General features: G+C 34.4%; 3 protein-coding genes across 3 annotated transcripts; all 3 read right to left on the bottom strand.

The window, feature by feature from the left end:
- Positions 1–654: 654 nt before the first annotated feature.
- LOC130658042 (sepiapterin reductase-like) lies at positions 655–3,705 on the bottom strand. The gene has a single exon (XM_057461066.1). The coding sequence runs from the start codon at positions 1,671–1,673 to the stop codon at positions 864–866; it is 810 nt and encodes a 269-aa protein (XP_057317049.1). The 5' UTR covers positions 1,674–3,705; the 3' UTR covers positions 655–863.
- A 4,318-nt stretch (positions 3,706–8,023) lies between these two features.
- LOC130658041 (sepiapterin reductase-like) lies at positions 8,024–9,755 on the bottom strand. The gene has a single exon (XM_057461065.1). The coding sequence runs from the start codon at positions 9,355–9,357 to the stop codon at positions 8,473–8,475; it is 885 nt and encodes a 294-aa protein (XP_057317048.1). The 5' UTR covers positions 9,358–9,755; the 3' UTR covers positions 8,024–8,472.
- A 146-nt stretch (positions 9,756–9,901) lies between these two features.
- LOC130658044 (trafficking protein particle complex subunit 4-like) lies at positions 9,902–11,760 on the bottom strand. Its single transcript, XM_057461068.1, has one exon. It carries the CDS (start codon positions 10,590–10,592, stop codon positions 9,924–9,926), a length of 669 nt encoding a protein of 222 aa, XP_057317051.1. The 5' UTR covers positions 10,593–11,760; the 3' UTR covers positions 9,902–9,923.
- Positions 11,761–23,226: the final 11,466 nt, after the last annotated feature.

Raw genomic sequence — 23,226 nt, 5'->3', positions numbered from 1 at the left:
GTACTTGGGAGTGTGGTTCAATGAAAAGGGTTGAAAGTTGGTTGAAATAATAATTGTTCCTGCAATATTGTAAGGTACTGTAGCATGGATTAACTTTAATAAAAAAGAAATAGAAAAGATGCATGAAACACTTTCAAAATGTGCACTATGAATACAGAAATGTACACCATTCTTTAAATACCAATGGAGACTGGTTAAAGGACAATTCAGCAAAAGAACTGAAGAAAAGAAACTGTTACAGCAAATAGTAGACTGGCTGAAAAGACATTGGTAAAGAGGATAATAGAAGAGGATTTAAGGAATGATAAACAGGGAACATGGATAATAGAAGTGATCGTGATTTAATGGTGAAGTACGGAATTAACATGGACATAGAGGAAACATAAAAAACGAAGAAAGAAGAATGGAAGAAAATATTCAAGAAAATAACCAGTGAAATAGACAAAGATACCAACCAAAAGAAGAAACAGAGATTGGTATAGAAAAATAATTATAAAAAGAAGAAATATATTAAGGAATTACCAACAATGGAAAAACAAGTTATTATAGCATTGGGATAAAATGTTGGAAGTGTTAGGAAACTACGGCAGACAGCAGGAGAAACGCATAGTGTGATATAAAAATGATACAGCCGAACAATTGTTTGAATTTAGAATGGTAAAAGACAATGAATTATGGAGCGTTTGACAATTAATAGACAAAAAAAATGACATGGAAGTGATGAGACATATTATAAACGTAGTATTAAGTAGGGAGTGGGTTCATATATTAACATAAAGTGTCATTGAAGTGTCAATCTTTTACAATAAAAAGAAAATCATTTTAATATAACAGAAGATTTTGCTGGTATTATTAAGAATATGTTAGTTAATTTTGTCATAATAGTCAATATGCACACCTGAGGTAAATTCATTCTTTTTCAATAACAACATCAACTTTGTTGCAGAATCTATCGGCTTAACAATAGTTCCTTCTCTAAATAAAGTTTTGAAGATATTACTTAGATCCTTATTTCCAGCTTCATTCATTAACCTTTTAGCCATATCAGTATCCATTGGACCTGGAGCATAATTTAATGTTCGTATTGAAGGACAATCCAGGTTCAAGTTCTGCATAAACATATCCATGCAGGCCTTAACCGAACAGTACAACCCTATGCTTGGCATTGGATTTAGGGCAGCATGCGATGATGTGTTGATCACAAAACATCTAGAACTTTTAAAATGCTTACAAAAATTGGATACGATGTAAGACGGAGAAATAACATTAATGTTGACAACGATTTGAATATCGCAAATGTTGTCATGATCAACTAAGGTTTTCGATACGTCTCCAAGAAAACCAGCATTACTAAAAATAAAAACATGTTTAAACTCTGTGTCAAGTGTTTCTAGATACTTTTTAACAATATCTTGCACTGCTTCAGGTGTTGAAAAATCAATAGTGCAGAGATCAAAGTGAAATCTTTCAGGTTTAAATGCAGTCTTCAGTGATATTTCTTTGGTACTTTCAAGACCAGAATTATTTCTTGCCATGAGAAGTATTTTCGATCCTGATTCTGCATTATGTAGAAGTCCTGATTCCTGGAGTAGCAGTTGCGTAATTGATCGACCAAATCCTTTACTAGCACCGGTAACCACACAGAAACATTTACCATCATATGTATTAGCCATGATTTTAGCTTACAATCTTAAAAAAAATTAAATTTGTGCTTTTTATTTTTAAACCAATATTTTAACATTTTAGACACAATACACAATAAACTCCTAGAACAATAAAAAGGATTAATTTATTTACTTATTTATTGCAAACATAGAATTACAAAACTAAATGTAGCTTAACACTAATATAACATTCTGAAAACAGAATAAGCAACAAAAATCAAGACATTTTTTAGTTTAATGCCATAATAATAAACTCTTCATCTAGATTAAGCAAATAGAAATTACAATTTAAGAAAAAACAAATAAGAGTTCTAATTTTGGTCAAAGGAAATTCATAGTTTAAAGGAGTGGGCCATAAATTTATAAGTTAAAAATTTGGATTTGCAATTTCTGCCGGATGGAAATTAGCTTAAAAATTTATGGCTACACCACAAGAGACAGTATCTCATTGGTGAACATAGATAACTTATTATCTGGACGAAGTGTATAGTGTAGATGCAAGGGTAACTGAGAAATTATTGGAATTGAAACTAATACAATTCTAGCAATTTACGTTATAATACACATCAGCAAAAATTGCACATATGAAATTCTATTTTCTATTCTGCTTTGTTAACACATTGCCATTTACGTTGTCAATTTCTTACTGCCGATTTGAATTAAAATGGCTGCTAATTTATTTGCATCAGAAAAAGTTAACATGAAACTAATTGAATCCTACTGGCAATGCAGCTTTTCTTAAACAACACTTGTTTACATGCTGCACACATAAACTTACTGATGAATTCAATAAATGTTTTATCCATAAAAATTGTAATTGCACTTAATAAAGAATCGAAAATGGAAAAACTCAATAATAACATAAAAAACTTAGAAATACAGAATTGCATCAGCAGTTACAATGTAAACTAAAATATTGCTGCGAGGACAGAAAGGAAAGAAAATAAAACAACGTTATTATATTATACGCCGATTTTTTTTAAGTAGACAACATAGTATAATTAATAGTATGATTAATAACTTTTGTAAATTTGTATAAATAAATCACATCGGATCTGCATCTCAAGCAAGAGAAAAGGATTCTTCAGTGCAAAGTCAGAATAAAGTTCATACAACTTTTTTAAAAATCCATCTATGTTAAGGACACATGCATCTGTTAGTACAAGAAACTTGACTAGATAGATGCGTACAGTGTAACTTATGTTAATATTATGGAAGTCTTATGTTGATTGTTCTTTCTATGTTGTAGAAAGCATAATAAGTGTTTCAACATATACATAGCAAGCAAGCAAGATAAGTAGAAGAAAGAAGTACAAGTGACTGAACTCACAAGGTAATGATCTATAGCAACTCACAATGGTAGCAAGCGTTTCGTGAGTGACACCTCTGACAAGATTGTTTGGATGACACTGGATATCTGAAGAATTGAAAGTTGAATTGGGTCCAAGATCACGCGCTGGGAAGTATTATTTTATTTCTTTTGGGGAAGTTGCATCAATTGTTTGCTTTAAAGTTAATTATCTGTTATGTCATCGTTGAAACAACCGCCTACGTTTGATCCTGGTAGGGGTGACTGTTATGCGGATTGGAAATCGGATGTTGAGATTTGGGAGGCCTATACAAAAGACAATAAGAAAAAACGAGGGCCAGCAGTTTATTTAAGTCTTCTTGGTGATGCCAAACAAGCAGTTAGATCGCTCAAGGTTGGGGACTTGGCCAAAGATGATGGGTTGAATGTTTTGATAGCAGAACTGGATAAAGTATATTTGAAAGAAGAAACTACAAGAGCATTTTGTGCAGTGAAGGCATTTGTGGAATTCAGAAGAGAAAGTGGAATGAATTTTACAAAGTTTCTGGTGGAATTCAACAACAAGTATCGAGAAGTTCAGAAATACAAATTGGATTTAAACGATGGTCTACTGGGATATTTTCTTTTGGCATCTGCAAATTTGTCTGCCGATCATGAAAGGTTAGTCAGGGCCACTGCACAACTCACCTTTGATGATATAAAAGATAAACTTTAAAAGGTATTTGGTGAATTTGGTGGTGAAGAAGACGATGAAGCTACTGGTGTTTTACCCGTAAAAAGTGAATCATGTCTGTACACAAAATCAAATAGAGGAAGAGGACAGGGTGCAGTCCGGTATAGAACAAGTACAAGTAGAGGATCATACCAACAAAGTAAAGGAAGAGGGAATGGTCAGGCGAAGAAGACTAATCCAGCAGATAAAGAGGGAAATATCATGAGGTGTCATGAGTGCGAAAGTACAAAACATTTTGTTTCCGATTGTCCACATAGGCAAACTGAAAATGCAAACCTGACTGTCCATCTTACTTTGGTTGCTGGCACAGGAAATGATAAAATCCTTTTGGATACCTTGGGCAAAGGTATTCTCGATACGGCATGTACGAAATCTGTCGCAGGTGAAGTATGGGTAAAAGAATTCCTGGACACTATGGAGGAAAAAGATAGGAAATTAACAGAATCAAGTAAAAAGAAAAGCTGGTCACTATTTCGATTTGGTGATGGTAAAGAAAGTAAAAGTAATCACATGTTAACAATTCCTATGCTAATTGGAGGAAAAATGGTACAAGTTGAGGTTGATGTGGTGGCTAACGAGATTCCACTTTTGATAGGCCGACCAACAATGACTGAACTGGGGATGGTGGTTGATACGAAAGATCATAAAGTGACTATGAATGGCAAGACGTTTAGTTTGGAGTTTAACACTACTGGTCATTATGTGATTCCTGTGAGTCAATGGACGAATCAAAACTGCAATGTGATATTGCATCAAGAAAATCTGTTTGGAGCCACAACTCAGGAGAAGAGGAAGAAAGCAGAAAAACTTCATAGGCAGTTTGCACATGCTTCCAAGGAACGCCTACTAAAGTTGCTGAAAAAAGGGGGTTGCCAAGATCGAGAGTTCATTGATCAAGTAGAGAAGATATGTGATGGCTGTTTATTCTGCCAAAAGTACAGAAAACCAAAGCCAAGGCCAATCGTAAGTTTTCCAAAGGCAAGTGAGTTCAATGGCTGTGTTTCCATGGACTTAAAAGAAGTTGTTAAAGGAAAAGTTTGGATATTACATTTAGTTGATGAAGCAACTCGATATACAGCTGCATCAGTAATAGAAACCAAGAAAACAGATGTTGTTGTGGAAAGAATTGCTCAAATCTGGTTTGCTTACTTTGGAAGTCCAAAGAAGATGCATAATGATAATGGTGGAGAATTTTCTAGCGAGGTAATGAGAGATCTACATGAGAAATTTGACATAGAGACAAGCACAACACCCGGGGAGGCACCATACAGTAATGGCATGGTTGAAAGAGGTAATGTGTTACTATACGAAACGACAATGAAAACAAAAGAAGATGCTAAATGCAGTCTGAAAACAGCTTTGGCATGGGCTGTGTCTGCAAAGAATTCCTTACAAAATTGTTTTGGGTTTTCTCCTAACCAGTTGGTTCTTTCCAGAAACATTACCTTTCCTTCAGTGACGACAAGCAAACTACCGGCACTTGATTCGCGGACAAGCTTTGACGTTGTTAGAGAGAATCTAAATGCTTTACATTCTGCTAGACAGCAATATATCAAGGCAGAATCCTCTGAAAGGATTAAGAGAGCCCTGAGAAGAAACGTAAGAACATATGTTGAGGTGGACTTCAACATTGGCGAAAAAGTATATTACAAACGAAAAGCAAAGAAGGGATGGTCTGGACCAGGAAAGGTTATTGGTAAAGAAACCAATTTTGTATTGATACGACATGGTGGAGCGTTTTATCGATGCCATCCGTGCCAATTGTTGAAGGTACAGCCAAATGATTATGAAAGACAAGTAGATGTTGTTCAGGAAGAAGGAAATAAGAACAATGGAATCAAGGGAGAGAAGCATGTACAATGGATTGAAACTGAAATGGATTCAGACAGTGATGATGAAGAAGATGCAGACAGTGATGATGAAGAAGATGCTGAGGCTGAGAATGAAGAAGATGCTGAGGCTGAGAATGAAGAAGATGCTGAGGCTGAGAATGAAGAAGATGCTGAAGCTGAGAATCAAGAAGATGTTGATGTTGAGAATGAAAATGAAGATGGAGGTGAAGGTGAAACTGAGAATGAAGATAAAGATGAAACAGAGAATGGTATGGGACATGTGACAGCTGAGACTCAAATAGCTCATACTTCAACAAGAGAGGAAAATGTAGAGAAGATAGGAATGCAAGATGACTCTGAAGTACAATTTCTTAAAAAACCAGTTCAGAAGATTCCAGAAGAAGAGAGAAGTGTGATTGAAAATGAAAAAGTGAAACAAAGACAATAAATCATCAGTCAAGTGAAAAAGAAGATGAAAGTTCAACAAAATATGCAGATGAGGAGAAACTAGAAGTTCATAAACCAAAACATGATAAAACAAAGAGAGAAAGTGTTGGATGTTCGAAAGGAGGGGAAAGGCTACAAAGTAATAAAGAGAAACCAAAGAACAATACACTGATTCAATATTCCATCGACAATAGAAAGATACATAAAGCTAGAGTATTGTCTAAACAACCAAAGAAGGTTGGAAAATGGAATGGTTGGGTGAATGTTCATGTAGTGGGGCAGAAAGAGACAAGCTCCGTGGACTGGAGTCGTGTACAATGGTGGAGACAAGTAGAAGGTGAGACAAATCAAGTTTTAGTACTTTCTAGTGTGGATGAGAAGAAGCAAGACGTGATTAAAGCAAAAGAGAAGGAGTACAACAATCTGCTAGAAAATGATGTTTTTGAAGTGGTTAAAGATGTAGGGGAAAAAGCCATTTCAACAAGGTGGGTAATTGAAAAAAAGTGTAACCCAGATTGCACAAAAAGAACTAAAGCACGACTTGTAGCAAGAGGCTTTGAGGAGCAGTTGGTCGATAAAAGAGTTGATAGCCCTACAGCAAGCAGACAGTCATTGAGGTTGATATTTATGGCGGCTTCTACTATGGAATGGGAACTTCATTCACTAGATATAGCTGCTGCTTTTTTACAAGGCAAAGAGATCCAGAGGAAAGTCCTTGTCAGACCACCTAGTTTTTTCTCAGAAGATGGAAAAGTTTGGAAATTAAAAAGATGTTTGTATGGGCTCAATGATGCACCAAGAGAATGGTATAATAAAGTGGAAGAGAAGCTGACTGAGTTGGGTGGTAAAGTTAGCCTGTATGACCAATCGTTATTTCTTTGGCATGAAGATGACCAATTGGTTGGAATTATTGTGGCTCATGTTGATGATTTCACATATTGTGGTACATCAAGGTGGCATGAAGGGGTAATGGAAGAAGTTATGAAAGAGTTCAAAATAAGTAAGAGGGGAAAAGGAGCGTTTAAATATGTTAGACTCAACATAGAGCAAACAAACGAAGCCATTTTTGTGGATCAAGCACAATATATTAAAAGCCTCAAGGAAATTCAAGTTAGTCCAGACAGGAAAAAGAGTATAAAAGACACACTTGACGAGAATGAAAAGAAGGAATTAAGGTCAGTGTGTGGACAACTGTTGTGGGTCACATCACAAACTCGACCAGATGTATCTTTCCAAGGATGTATGTTGAGTAATTATGGAAAAAAGGCAACAGTCAAAAGTTTATTAGAAGCCAACAAATCCATCAAAACTTTGAAGTCAGAAGACGTGAAACTTGTTTTTTCCTGGACTTGGTCATCCAGATGAAATCAAAGTTGTTGCATATGGAGATGGCTCGCACAACTCCCTACCAAATGGAGACTCGCAAGGAGGTCATATTGTGTATTTGAAAGGAGAAGGAAAAGTTGCTCCCATATCATGGAAATCCAAGAAATTGGATAGAGTAACAAAGTCACCTTTGGCAACAGAAATATCTGCTATAGCTGACACAGCTGATTATGCTCATCTTGTTGCATCTATGTTCAAAGAGATGTTCTGTTTGGAGAAACTTCCCATTGTTGAACTGATAACTGACAGCAAATCTTTGAAAGACAACTTGGAAAGTACAAAAGTGGTTGAGGATCCCCGACAACGCGTTGATGTGGCAAGATTGAAGCAGATGGTAAAGCTTGGAGAGATCCAAGTGAAATGGGTCCCAAGTGCAAGACAACTAGCTGATAGCCTGACAAAAAGAGGTGCATCCACTGATCAAATCTTGAAGGTTTTGGCTTGTGGCTCGCTTTAATAAAGCAAGAAGAAAAATGTACATATTGTAAATAGAAGACGTTGATTATGTTTGGATGTATGTTGTTTCAACGATGTTGTGTTAAATCTGGTCCTTTTTGAAGTAAAGCAATTGGTGCAACTATTTATTTCTGGGGGCCAATGTTGATATTATGGAAGTCTTATGTTGATTGTTCTTTCTATGTTGTAGAAAGCATAATAAGTGTTTCAACATATACATAGCAAGCAAGCAAGATAAGTATAAGAAAGAAGTACAAGTGACTGAACTCACAAGGTAATGATCTATAGCAACTCACAACTTAAATGAGCTGGCTTTAAGGTACTGAAGATCAAAAATTGTTATCATTTTACGAAAGTTATGAAAGATAGTTTAAATATTTTCATAAATAATATGAAAAAAAATTACATACACTAGATAAAAACCTGCTGATAAAAAGGTATAGCTATGTATAAAATTGTATGAGTTATGAAGGTTATATAAAAATCTGTTACTTTAAAACATTGAAGTTTTATTTAAATTTATAGCTATAATTATTTTTAACAAAAAAAAACCTAATGCCTTTTTGTCGTAGCAAAATGTATATTGAAAAATTTTTAATATAACAAAAAAAATTTTCTGGTATAATTAGGAAATTGTTAGTTCAACTAAAGTTTACATTTTCTTTCGTCATTATATTCAATATGAACACCTGAGGTAAATTCATTCTTTTTCAATAACAACATCAACATTGTCGCAGAATCTATTGGCTTAACAATAGTTCCTTCTCTAAATAAAGTTTTGAAGATATTACTTAGATCCTTATTTCCAGCTTCATTCATTAATTTTTCAGCCATATCAGTATCCATTGGACCTGGAGCATAATTTAATGTTCGTATTGAAGGACAATCCATGGTCAAGTTCTGCATAAACATATCCATGCAGGCCTTAACCGAACAGTACAACCCTATGCTTGGCATTGGTTTTAGGGCAGCATGGGATGACGTGTTGATCACAAAACATCTAGAACTCTTAAAATGCTTACAAAAATTGGATACAATGTAATACGGAGAAATAACATTAATGTTGACAACGATTTGAATATCGGAAATGTTGTCGTGATCAACTAATGTTTTCGATACGTCTCCAAGAAAACCAGCATTACTAAAAATAAAAACATGTTTAAACTCTGTGTCAAGTGTTTCTAGATACTTTTTAACAATATCTTGCACTGCTTCAGGTGTTGAAAAATCAATAGTGCAGAGATCAAAGTGAAATCTTTCAGGTTTAAATGCAGTCTTCAGTGATATTTCTTTGGTACTTTCAAGACCAGAATTGTTTCTTGCCATGAGAAGTATTTTCGATCCTGATTCTGCATTATGTAGAAGTCCCGATTCCTGGAGTAGCAGTTGCGTAATTGATCGACCAAATCCTTTACTAGCACTGGTAACCACACAGAAACATTTGCCATCATATGTATTAGCCATGATTTTAGTTAGAATCTTAAAAAATATAAATTTGTGGTTTTTATTTTTAAACCAATATTTTAACATTTTAGACACGATACACAATAAACTCTTAGAACAATTAGAAGGATTAATTTATTTATATATTTCTTACGAACATAGAATTTTACAAAACTAAATCGACACACTAGCATTGTTAAAACAAAATAAGCAACAAAAAATTTAATACAGTAAACATTTTTTAGTTTATCTAATGGGATACTCTTTAGTACAGATCTTAAGTAAAGATTATAATTTGAGAGGAAACACAAATACAACTTCTAATTTTTGTTAAAGGAAATTCATAGCTTTAAATGAGTGGCCTGTGAATTTTTAAGTTAAAAATTTGGATTTGAAATTTCTGCCAGATGGAAATTACCTTAGAAAATCTATCACTACTCCACAAGAGACATTACCTCAACCATACATGTAGATAACTTATTATCCTGAAGTGTCTAATGTAGATTCTAGGGTCATCTTAGCTTATGCGTGAAGACATTATCATTATTTAACAAACTTAAAATTATAAATTTGCATCAGCAGTTACAATGTGAAATGAAATTTTGCTGCAAAGGATAGAAATAAACCAACATTATCACATTACATAGATTTTTTTAAGTAGACAACATAGTATGATTAATACTTTTTTCAGTTTGTTCAAGTAACTTTTGTAAATTTGTATCAAATAAATCACATCGGATCGGCATCTCAAGCGAGAAAAAAGGATTCTTCAGTGCAAAGTCAGAATAAAGTTCATACAACTTTTTCAAAAATGCGTCCATGCTAAGGACACGTGGATCTGTTAGTACAAGAAACTTGACTCCAGTAATAGATTGCATACAGTGTAACTTGAATGAGTTGGTTTCTAACAGTTCAATACCTGATGACTTTTCTGCTGGAGAAAGTTTGCAGGATATTGCAAAAAGTGAATGGAACATAGATGCTAACATAATTCTCTCGTTTGTGCTTAATTTTGGCTTTCCAAAGCGAAGTGTTATAGGAAACTTTGATTCATCATTGAGTAGATTTAACACTGAGGTACCATCGTGCAACACTTTTCCATTCAAAGTTTCTCCATTAACTCCTAACAATGAATGTCCAACTTTTACACCATCTTTTTCACCAAATAAAACCACAAGTTTATCATCAACTTCTTTTAGCACTAAACCCAGTGGATGTTTAAATGTTTGTTCCACTTCATTTTCAGTATAAGAATAGTCCCGTTGGTAAATTAAACCACCTGCCTTGTTTATGACGTAAACACTGTACAAATATCCACTCATATTAAATACACTAAATGTGAAACATTGTTATATAATCCAACAAGCAACCTATACAAAGCAGTTCTTTTTGGCTGATCTAAATATATTATGTGCATGATTGTGGTAACAAATTTACAGTACGTGCACAAAGGCATAAATATTTGTCATTAAATAAAGGCAAAAAGAAAAAAATTTGCGTACTATCGAGGGAGAAAATTGATGCTTCAGTTGTATGTGCCGGAATGGAAAAACATTTTTCTTTGTTAAGAGCAAAAAGAAGAATTTTTTTTATTATCTAAATAAATATGGTCAACTTAATAAAACAACTAAACTTTCTCATTTTGGAACTAGGATCAATTTGCCAATTTGTAAACTTTGAGAATTTACATTAAGGCAGAGGCTTTTTAAAAATAGTAAAATACAAAATAATATTTCATATTATATTATGCATGTCATTGTAACTGTATATCTCTGTTAGGGTTATTTACTTTACACGAAGTCTTTCCGTCACTGGAAATATCAGAACGAAACCGAGCTTTCGAAGTTTATATGGAGGCTCAATGACGAAAACCGTGCATTTTGGATTAATTGGTCTGTTGCAATGCGCGCAAGTCAATACAAATATGGAAATAAACGTTTTGTGACCTGTGTATATCTGAAAAAGTTTTCATCCTACACTCTGACCCAAAGGAATTATTGAATAAAAGGAACGAACTGATTAGTAAATGTCGGCACAGAAATAAATTCGTCATCAATAATGTGAAGTATTTGCATATGTACATAGTTAAAATTACGGATGTTTTAACATATAAACAATTAAAAATGATTATGTACAGAATTTTTACATTAAAAAATCTATTGACAATTAAAAGTGTGGTAAATTAGCAAAAGAACAACTAAACCGATCATTGCTTAAATTAATGACACTGCAACGTAGCTGGGAGAAAGAAAATAAATAAATCAACAAGTAAGAGATAGACATTTAAGACACACTTACGAATACATAAAACAGTCCCCACCCATTCCAGCTGGACAGAAAACTTCAATGTGTACACATTGAAGTTTTAAAGTACAGCTGATATCCCCGGAATGGATGAATGGGAGACCATAACTTAGACTTTATCAGCAAGCAATTATCCGGCACATAGAACCAGGTTGTATAGAAATCAATCATTAAAATATGAAACCTCACAACATCCTGGACTGGGTCTTATAACTTAAATGCACAGCAAATGCCCACCTCCATCTAAGCCGTATAGGTTGTTTCCATCCGCCCAAGACCCTTAAGATTTTTACGTTAAGATTTTCCCAAACTGTACCGTATTATCTTCAATAAAAATTAAATCAAATCTAGTGTATATATGTGAGGAGGCTAATAGTGTAACATTTGTTTAAGAAGATGCCGCTACGGCAGTTACACTATAAAAGATAAGCGGAAGAAAACGTTAGAGTGCACAAGTTCTTTGAGAGCCTAATTAAAGGGACCTGTGCACTATGCGAATATAAAGGAAAGAGTAAGTTTGTATGTCATATTGTTAACAAAAAAACAACAGTGGAAAAGAATAGAGATAAAGAAGTAATAATAATAATAATAATAATAATAATAATAATAATAATAATAATAATAATAATAATAACAATAATAATAATAATAATAATAATAATAATAATAATAATAATAATAATAATAATAATAATAATAATAATAATAATAATAATAATAATAATAATAATAATAATAATAATAATAATAATATATTATAAAACAAAAGTCAACAACTTTAACAATTTTTAGTACCTAAACAGGAAAAATTACAAATTCATGCTTTTTCTTTAAATATTTTGAGAAAAATTTTGACCTCTTTAAAAGCCCCAACACAGGGATCTTTTATATATTGATGACTTAAAATCTGTCATCAATTATCACCATCCATATGCAGATGATAAAATAGATATGTCATCCCATAAAAACTTGGATACTCTTGTCTCTCAGGTCGACCTCTGGCTGAATAATAACAAAATGACTATTAATACGGGCAAAACTGAAACAATCTTTTTCGGCAACCACAGGCAGTTAAAAAAACTTGAGAACAAAACTATTAACTATATCTATTGGGTATTCCTTTGAAGAGGAGCGAAAAAGTTAAATGTCTTGTCTTATTTGATCAAAAATGCAATGGAAAGAGCATGTTAATGACATAAATAGAAAAATACTAATTAAATATTCTAAAATTAGAACCATTACATCCTGTTTAACACCTTACAGAAAAAACCTTTTAATTAACGCACTTGTCATGCCATATTTCAACTACTGCTCCTCAGCATGGGTTTGTGCCACCCAAGGTAAGATTGGAAAAACTAGAAAAACGATTAAAGTGTGGCTGTACATTTCTTGGGAAAGAGAGAGAATATTCACTGAATAATTTACTTATCAAAAACGATGCCATATTAGTTTTTAAAGCCATTAATCACATTGCTCCTGATTACATGTGCCCAAAATTCCTTTTAGCAAAAAAAATGTCATAATCATCAAACAACAGGAGCTTCAAAAAACAGGATCACATTTCCCTTGGTCAACACAGAATTTGGCAAAAAAGCCTTCCCATTTAGAGTTGCAAAAGCGTGGAATAATCTTCCAGACCAAGTGACCCGTAATGGAAGTCTGTTGTGGTTTAAGACTTCCATCTCTAATGTATTTGGCAAATTCTAATGGAGATCACTTTTTAACTTTTTTTCTTTTGTCTTTTTCTTTTCAATTTTCACAGATTAGCTATAAATGTTACTATGTTTGATTGAGCTGAGGCAGTCTAAGGTTTACCATTTTTTTTTTCTTTTTTTTTCTAGTGGCCCCCAGTGGAAACAATCCACTAACTATAGGTTTTTGTGATTTTCTGGGCTAGCCACTTTAAATATTTATTATTATTATTTACCCTAACTGTAAGCTTAGTTAGCTATAACTTAAAAATCTTTGTTTGCACTTGCATTATCAAAATTCAGATATCGTTTTTGAAAAACTGTCATGTTTATCACTTAAAACGCAGTTATACTACCTCCCAGTATTTTAGAACAACCCTTACTCCCTTCTCCAAAAATCAACTGCAAAATACTGAGCCTGTTGCGAAAACCACAACTTCCCTAAAAAGTTGTTCATGTATGTCCAGGACGGTTTGTTGACATGTACCGTGTGCTCATTTAAACTAGAATCAATGAAATAAAATTTTTACAACTACATGAACCTAGAACATCTCCAGGAAAGTGAAGAGTATCCTAGAAATTTAATTAGAGGTACATCAGATGTAAATAGACAACTTCATGTTTCTTGCGACATATTTTTTTTTGTAAGATTTCAGGACTAAATTAGCCCAAACATTGCCCTTGCTCCCACAATGCAAACAAACACGGGCGTTTGTTAAGGTATAGCTATAAATTTATATCAAAATGTGTTATAAATTTTTAATGCAGACGTTTTTCTACACACAACTAGCGATTTCAAAACCTTTCTTCAGACACATAGTTTTTATATGGAACCTTTATCATTTTACTAAAATCTGTACAATATTATAATGCTACACCCCTAAATTTGGTCTCACTCCGGGATAAAATCGAAGACTCCGTCCCAAAACGCTCGCAGTAAGACTGTCTCCAGTAAATAATGGAGAATATCTTATACTATGGAGATAAAGGATTCTGCAACTTAGTTGATTATAGTAAAAAAATAAATTGGATACCATCTCCACAGTCGTTAGCCAATAGCGTTTTCGGCAGCCATTTCAACATGAATGAAAAATATGATTTGGAACACGAAGAGGGATTTGCAATTAAGTTTTATTTACTCTTTGAGCAATTCATACTACTGGTATAACTAATCATCTAATATTGTATGTTCATCTGAACTCCTTCCTTCATTAACATAAGGTTTCTTTGCTTTATCCCGCCAGGAAGTAGCAAAATTTGCCAAGAGTTAGTTGCTCTCCAAAATCCAAGAAAATATACTGTTGTTTGCACAATACTTAGCTGCAATGTATGTTTAGATGTTTACTTTAATAATTACATTTTAATTTTTCTTTCTTGAAATCTTAAAGAAAAAGGTTATTAGGATTATCATGTTTAAAACAAATAAAAATGGGTTGATAGGGGTGAGTATGGTAGTAATCAGAAGTAATAAAATAGTTGATAGTATGCAGAAAATTGTGCAAAGGAGTCTCTCAAAAAGGGTATATTCTTTACCTTGCCCTCCTATAACAAATATGAAAGAGGCCAAGAGGTTTTTTGTGTGTGGCATATTCTCTGAGCGGTAAACTTTAATAAGTAGTTAAGAATTTGAAAATCGAAATGCAAATCAATTTGCATAAGAGGATAGATAGACGTGTGCATATTCTACATGACTAGCCTCAGATAGAAGGATATAACCTGTCTTTTATTTCTAGGAGGGGCCATGGCTTAGATGAGGAGTCTTGGGTGTATAATTATCATATTAAGCTACACAGACCTAATTAGGATCCAGGCTCTACCAGACAACTACCTGTAACATCCAACAGACCACACAGTGTACCATCTTTCCCATTTCCCTATAACCCGGGGCAATGGTAACTCACTTGCCCATGTTGAATTGATGCTAAGTTCATGAATGGATTATATATATTCCACTGTAATGGAATGTTGGAATATATCTATAATTTTTACTCAAATTGGCATAAGCCCTTTCCAAACGTTTTTTCTGATTGAGTGGACAAAAATATGTTTAACCATAATTTGACTTTGTTCCCTGAAAGTCTGCACTTAATTGCCTGTTGATTTTATTAATTACTTATACACTACAGACCATATTGTGAAAGGTGTGTGATAAGTTTAGCGGTTAAAGTTCTCGCACCTTGTGCGGGAGACCTGAGTTCAATTCCTTTTGATAGGAATTCAATATGGGCACGTGAATGTTACCATAGCCCCAGGTTAAGCCAAGCCATGTGAGGGAAATTGGGGAGATGGCACACTGTGTGAGCCGTTAGATGTTGCAGGGAGTTGTCTGGTAGAGCGTGGACCCTAATTAGGTGTGCTTTATATTTTATAATTATATTTATTACAGGATCTGTGTTATAAAACACTAATTGTTAGTATTAACTTCTTATACCATAGTAACATGTGAAAGAAAGAAAGAAAAATAGTATTTATAAACCCAACTTAAAATGCTTAAATATAGAACTTATGTTTTCAGATGTTGAAGAGAGACAACCATTGACCGTGAGGCTTATTCACGAATGTGGGCATATTTTTACTGTACTATTGCTTTACCCGAATCCGCTGAAATGATCATACTTAAAGGGTGAGTGTGTGAGCCAAATATCCATATTCCCAAAAATGATAAAGTAGCAGGTGGGCATGGAAAAAATCTCAGGCTGTGTTTGTCTTGCACAAAATTCAAACCTGACTGGGCACTTAACATTGTTCACTCCATTAAACTTGATTATACTACACGTAATCGTCCTTTACTGCTTTTTTAGAAACATGGGGAAATAAACTTAAATAAATCTCCAAAACAAGATGTTTTAAAGCTTCGTTATGTTTTCTGTTCTATAGCTTTCAAAATGGGATAAAGCAAGCTTGAGCACTATTATGAGTACTTTGCGATTCAGTTAAAAAACACCTTTTACACTGCCTTAAATCTTACTGCTGACAGTGACCAGTATACCTCATTATTACATGGTGCTGTATGTATTTATTTTAAGGTTTCTATGTGTGAAAGTTTGTTTATAATCAAGATGTGTTATTGACATAGCAGTTAGACACACTAATTTTCTTTTTTGTTCCGTGTAAAATATGTGTAATTTTAAATTGTAATCTTAACTAGTGTACTTATATGAGGAAATCGAGTAAAAAATCAAGTCAACAACCGTGAAAATTTGTGGTGAACACTTGTAGCCATATAATGCTATACGATGGGAAAAAATTGCCATTACAAGAAAATTGAAAATTAAAAAAAGTTTACGCGTTGCAAAAAGAATTTAAAAAAATCACCAAAAATCATAATAAATAAAAAATTTTTTATTTGTTGATCTTTTTATACTTCACTATTCGGCGATTCGGTTTGATGTCATAACAATTTTTTTGGAGGTGAAAAAGAGTGCAGAGCTAAACACATATTGGAGTTTTAAGAACGATGTTAGGAAGTTTTAGCAAAGATAATTTTTTGGAGCAGAATCTGAAAATTAGTATTAAATGTTAGTTACCTTGAACAGAAAACAATTTCTCCAGTCAAATAATCCAAGTGAAAACAAACAATTAATTAACTCTCAATAACACCACTATTAATATCATTAACACGACGATTAGCAATTAACAATGTTCTCCAATGTAACCATTAAACAATATCACTGGTATAACTCAAGCTCCTCCACAGCTATGATTTGTTATTACTTTAATTAGTTAATATCTTGTCTAAAGGGAAAAGTATCAATCTCCCTTCTTTTCTTCTTTTCGTTGATTGTAAATTCGTATCAATTGCATTCACAGTATCAGGCCATAGTCTCATGGTTAGCTATCTCCCGAAAATGAATGTCAATCTCAATGTCCCTTTTACAACAATCTATCAACGAGATGTCTATCAACGAAAATCAACGTCTTTTCAATAACAAATTTCTATGAGCAATTATAACATAAATTTGCAATTTGCCCTTTTTTTTTTTTTTTTTTTTTTTTTTTTTAACACAAACAATGGTGAAATGTCTATTTTTCACCATCAATGACCGATGTTAAATCCCCTGACTTGAGAACTTCCATCAGGGAAAAAGGAGATGCCCCTTTCTTTGTCAGCACATCGGCCATTTGATGTTTTCCATCGATCCATCGTAGGGTGACTTCATCGTTGTTGATCATCTGCCTTAAGGCATTTATTTCCACTCGGAGTAGTTTGTCTGATACTGTCTTGGTTGAACCAGCACATTCGAAGAGTGATCTACTATCAGTTAAACATACAACTTCAGGTTTTTCGGCTAAAGACTCTTCAATCATTTTAGCCAAGAAGAATGCTGTGTCAGCTCCATTTACAGAAGCTAGTGACTCCGCTGAAAGAGTTGAACGTACTACATGACGAACTTTATTTGAGCTCCAGGAAATTGGTGATGATTTTCCTGAACCATCAGTTAAGAAGGCGATATGACCACCTTGACTTTGACCTCCTTCGAGATTGTTGAAGCTGGCATCAGTGAAAACCTTGATGCTTAGGTTATTCAAGGTAAGTTTTGGCACAGTAATGTGGCAATCTTGAGATTTCAAGAACTTTATCGTCTTATTGATGAGTTTAATATCAGCTAGAGTAGCTGTTGTTACTCTTGATGACACATCGCTTACGGTGAAGCTAATTTCTGGTCTTGACATACATGCCAACCAATTGAGCTTCCCAATTGATTGTCTCATTTTAGATCTTTCAACTTCATTGATTGGTTCATCCTTAGAGCATTTTATTCTCTCCATACTGAGAGTGATTGGCTCTAGCTCATTGATATAATCGGCTTGTTTGATGGTGATTGTTCCATCTTCATTTTGATCGAGGTCAATACCAATATATTTGAAGTGTCGTATATGTTCACTACTGGTCTTGAAGATACTCTTCAACTTTGATACCACATTAACGAAGGTAGAACTTCCTGCCCAAATCACGTCATCAACGAAACATACCAATATTCCGAAAATCAATGTATTTGAAGACCAGATGAATATTCCTTGATCTAGTTCAATAGGCTTTCCACCGAGTTGAATTAATTCACTTCGCAGTTTTAGGTACCAGCTACGACTTGCGTCAGCAAGACCATACACCGTTTTTGACAACTTCCAAAGGTTTTTGGTATTAGCCTCCTTCGGCGGCAGAACAATGACTTCTCTGTCAATCTTCTTTCCTTGAAGGAATGCTGTTTTGATGTCCAGAGAATTCAACATCCAATTTTTGGATGAGATTATCGTCAATGCTAATCTCAATCCTTCCTTAGAGCACGTTGGACTGTCTGTTTTAAAATTTTGGACTTCTTCAAAACCACGTGCCACAAGTCGTGCCTTAACTGAAGGTTGGCCATCAATAATCTTTGGTGTTACAACCCATTGTAGACTCATAGTTTCTTGTCCTTCATTAGGTATCTCGATGTAGACTGAATTGTTAATCCATGACTGTAGTTCTTTTGACTTTGCTGACAGTACTTCACTGCTGTTGGTGATCAGAGTGACTTCTGAAGGGTCATCATTGATTTCAATATCCTTGATGTTTGCAAAGTTTACTGCTCTCTTCATACCAGTTTCTGTTTCTACATTAAACCAGCCATCATGCTTGCCTCCAACTTTCCCTGCTCTTGATATGATTTTAGCCTTTTTCCATTCCCCACCTTTGTCCTTATACTTTAGACAAAGATTCGGTCTTAATTTCGGCTTCTCCCTCGGCAGCATGCTATGTGCTTCAGCAGAAATTGGCTGTGTCTGATGAGCTGGTGCATCATTGTTTAAAGGCTCTGATTTTTCAGACGATTGATCTTCATTTTCTGATTTTTCAGACGAATGATCTTCATTTTCATTGCCAGATCCTGATTCTGATTCTGATTCTTGAAATCTAGGTGGTTGTTCCTCAGTGAAGGTGTTGTCCCCTGCCTCTGTCGTTTTTTCTGATGAACCACAGCCGCCGTCATGTACCAATTTTACACGACAAGGATGGACCCGAACGTAATAGCTTCCATGTCTGATCAAAATTTGTTGGCCGTCCTGACCAAGCACAGTACCAGAACCTTTCCATTCGTTGCTATCGTTCCGTTTATAGTAAACATTATCACCTGTAAGATATTTGGTTTCTCCTGAAGATCTAATGTTGTGAGATAGTGCCCTTCTGATTCTTTCTGAGTGCTCACTTGCAATAAATGCTTCTCGAGCCTTGTGAAGGGCTTCCAGATTCTCTCTCATTAACTGCGTTGCTGGTTTTCCTGACAAGGCTGGTGGTTTGTCATCCATTAGTGATGGTAGACGTGGATTCGTTCCAATTGCTAATTGATATGGTGTAAAACCGTGTGCATTATGTAGTGAATTCTTTGCATTTACACACCAATAAAGAGCAATATTCAAGCTGCAACTTGTATCATTGAGCACCTTGTCTAGCATGTTGGATAGTGTTTGGTTGTGTCTCTCAACAATACCATTTGACCAAGGGGATTCCGCGGCAGTTGTCTTAATTGTGATGCCAAATTGTTCTGCTAGATTGATGAGCTCTTCGTTAGCAAATTCACCGCCATTGTCGACTAAAAATTTATCACACAAGCCATAAACAGATATCCATGTCTTTAGTATTGCTTCAATAACAGTTGTCGGGTTTTTGTCCTTTATTATTGTTGCAGCAGATAGGCGAGTACAGAGATCGATTAGGTGAAGGATGATTTTCTTGTCGTAGAATTTTTGATCCATCGCAACGGTTTCAAGGAACTTAGATCCCATGGGTAATCCTACTACAGGGCGAGGTGGTGATCGTCGGTAGATTTGGCATGTTGTACATTCTTTATCAATTCTTTTTACTTCTGATATCAATTCTTTATTGTTGTTCCATGGTGGTCCTGCCTTATTGATCAATGACATGAGTTGATTGAGAGATGGGTGAGCAAACTGTCGGTGAAGTTTTTCAGCGATTACAGTCATGTTGTTATCTTCCCTTGAGATAAAAACAAAATTGCATTTATAAGGTTTGTCGATTGATGCAATTACTTGACGCGGTCGAGTCAAAGGAATGGTATAATGTCCACTTGAGGTTGTGGCCAAGTGAACAGTTTCTCCCAATGCTTTTGCAGTGTCACTCTGGAAGTCAAGAATCATATCGGCCCTTTTCATAAATGATTTTGATAGTAACAGGGGTAGGACTTTTGGTATCACATCTGTATTTATTTTTACCTTTGTGTTGCCAATGATAGCAGAAATAGATGCTCTTCCACAAGCTTGGACTTGTTCACCGTCTCCGAAGCGATATAAACTTTTGCTATGGTGATGTTTTACTTCCCTCTTTTCTTCATCAGATAGAGAGCTTATGTATTGATCTAACCAAACATCCCCACAAACGGTTTTACTGGCACCGCAATCGAGTAGGCCACAATTCCATGTTTCTGATACTAGATGTTTGAGTTGACCTGGTTTATCGCTTTCGTTGAGAAGGACGATTTCATGAACCATGTATGTATCATTTTGCTTTTCCGGACAGTCTTGTTGCCAATGAAAAACACTTTCGCATATCGCACATCGAGATACACGACCATTCCTGTCAAGTGGGTTTTTAGTAGGTTTTCTTGTGCCATCTGCTTTGGGTCGAGAAGCATGTTTATCTTGGCGCCATGTATTCCCTTTTTTGTTGTATCTTGATGATGATGCAAATCTTTGATTTAGATTACGTTTGGTGTAATATATCCCTTCTTCATCTGATGATGATTGTTGACACTCGTCTGGGTATGCTTCATTAGCATAAAACGATGGTTCTGCTTTGATTTTGATGGAGGACATACTACTGTCTAAGTCACCATCAATTGATTCTTCGGCAAATACTTTTATCAATTTCTGTCTCACATCATCATAAACTAAGTTTGTTATTGTTGCTTTTATGAGTCTTTCATGAGAACTGTCAAGATTAGCAGCCTTTAATAATCTATAGGCTAGCAGGTCATCTGGGTAATTGATGTAAGCCTTTATCTTATAGTACCTCTTTTCAAACTCTGTTAAGAAATCTCGAATCTTCTTCTCTTTTGTTCGTTTATAAGTCTCAAATTTTTCAATTGCATCAAATTTTTCTGTCAGTTTATCCTTTGCATATATCTTATCGAGCCTCTTTAAGATATTCTTAACTCCGTCTTCAGATGATATTTGTTCAGATGGAAGTTCCAATGCAGCTTCCTGTGATTTCCAATCAAGAGTAAGTACAAGGGACGGTCCTTGTTTCTTTTTATCTAGTGTTGTAAGCTCCGTCCAAATTCCAATTAATTTCTTCCAATCCTCATATTTCTTACTTTGGGATAGCAGAGGAGGAGCTTTATTGTATGACACCGACGTTGCCATTTTCCTCTGCTACCATGAAAATTAGTATTAAATGTTAGTTACCTTGAACAGAAAACAATTTCTCCAGTCAAATAATCCAAGTGAAAACAAACAATTAATTAACTCTCAATAACACCACTATTAATATCATTAACACGACGATTAGCAATTAACAATGTTCTCCAATGTAACCATTAAACAATATCACTGGTATAACTCAAGCTCCTCCACAGCTATGATTTGTTATTACTTTAATTAGTTAATATCTTGTCTAAAGGGAAAAGTATCAAAATCTACACACAGATTTTTATTGTGGTTACTTTTTGTTAGCTAATTATTCTTCCATTTCCACATTTTTAGCATACTTCCTCTTACGAACTAGGTTTGTTTTCACTCAGGGAAATTTTAGAAATGGTTGCTGTAGCACAAAGTTAAGCAAAGTTTCAATCATCACTACGGCAACAAAGCTGAATCGAATCGCCAAATATGCAGGTCTGGTCAGGAATTGGCATGTGTGTTCTAACTGACATTAGTACATGTTTGAATTAATTTTGGTGTGCTATCTTTCACTTGCCTCGTCAAAAATGGAAACATGTGAATAAAAGTTGTGCCAACGTTTGTTTGAAAAGATCGCATCATGTTTCCTCATACATACAATGTTTCTTCATGGGCTTACCATAATTGCTTTTAGCGTATGCACGTCTCATTCTTCTGAATTAACAAAAATGTTTGACAGCAAAATTTTCCAGGGGTTCAGGTGAGCTTTGACAACAAAACAAAAATCTTGATGACAAAATTGTATCTCATGCAAGAAAGAAGGAAAAATACAATGAAAAAAAATTGGTTCTTTTTAGAGAATAGTTCAGTTACCTCCTACGGAAATGCATTAAACATTAAAAACATTAAAAACTCTTGACAAAAATAAAGTAAAGTATTTTTCCGCTTAATCTTCATCTTTTGCACTTCAACTACATCATTAAAAAACAGTTTATAACCATTTTTTGTTAGGCAATGGTGTGGTTATAAAATAACTCGAAAATAAAGGAATTAAAGGAATTTTGATACTCACGTTTTTGAATTTTTTTTGGAATATTTTTATTTTAGGGTTGTTCACGCTTTTAAAATTATTGAAGCTTGAAACGTACGATTTATCGCACACCATAGAAATCTCTATGGTGCGTGATAAATCGCCCTGATCACTCACCATTAAGGTTTTGACATGCAAAGGGCTGCACACAAGGACATTTTTACTTCTGTTCAAACCTGAGTAATTTTTCCTTGATGGAAAACGAAGATATACGCACTTAAATATGGATTTTTTTCTCAATCAATCAACTGAAATGCAGGATTTTTTGTTTGAAAATGTGAATACAGCAATTGATGATAAAGTCAACAAGTGCTGAGTGCCGACGTAAATTAAAAAGGTTATATAATCTAAAAAGTCAATGAAAATAAGGATAGCACCACAACAACATGCTTTTAATTCATACATACATTCTTATTTTATTTTAAGTAGTCGAAAATGCCAAATAAATGGAAAAGGAAAGAAAGTATAGATAAATAAACCTGCTTTTTTAAAGGCTTGTTACAAATGTACATGCCTGATAAGTCTGTTGTTTAAATTTTA

This window comes from Hydractinia symbiolongicarpus, chromosome 9, assembly GCF_029227915.1.
Source record: "Hydractinia symbiolongicarpus strain clone_291-10 chromosome 9, HSymV2.1, whole genome shotgun sequence".
Classification (NCBI taxonomy): domain Eukaryota; kingdom Metazoa; phylum Cnidaria; class Hydrozoa; order Anthoathecata; family Hydractiniidae; genus Hydractinia; species Hydractinia symbiolongicarpus.
Note: the sequence above shows the minus strand (reverse complement) of the source record. Positions and strands in the feature narration are given on the sequence as shown.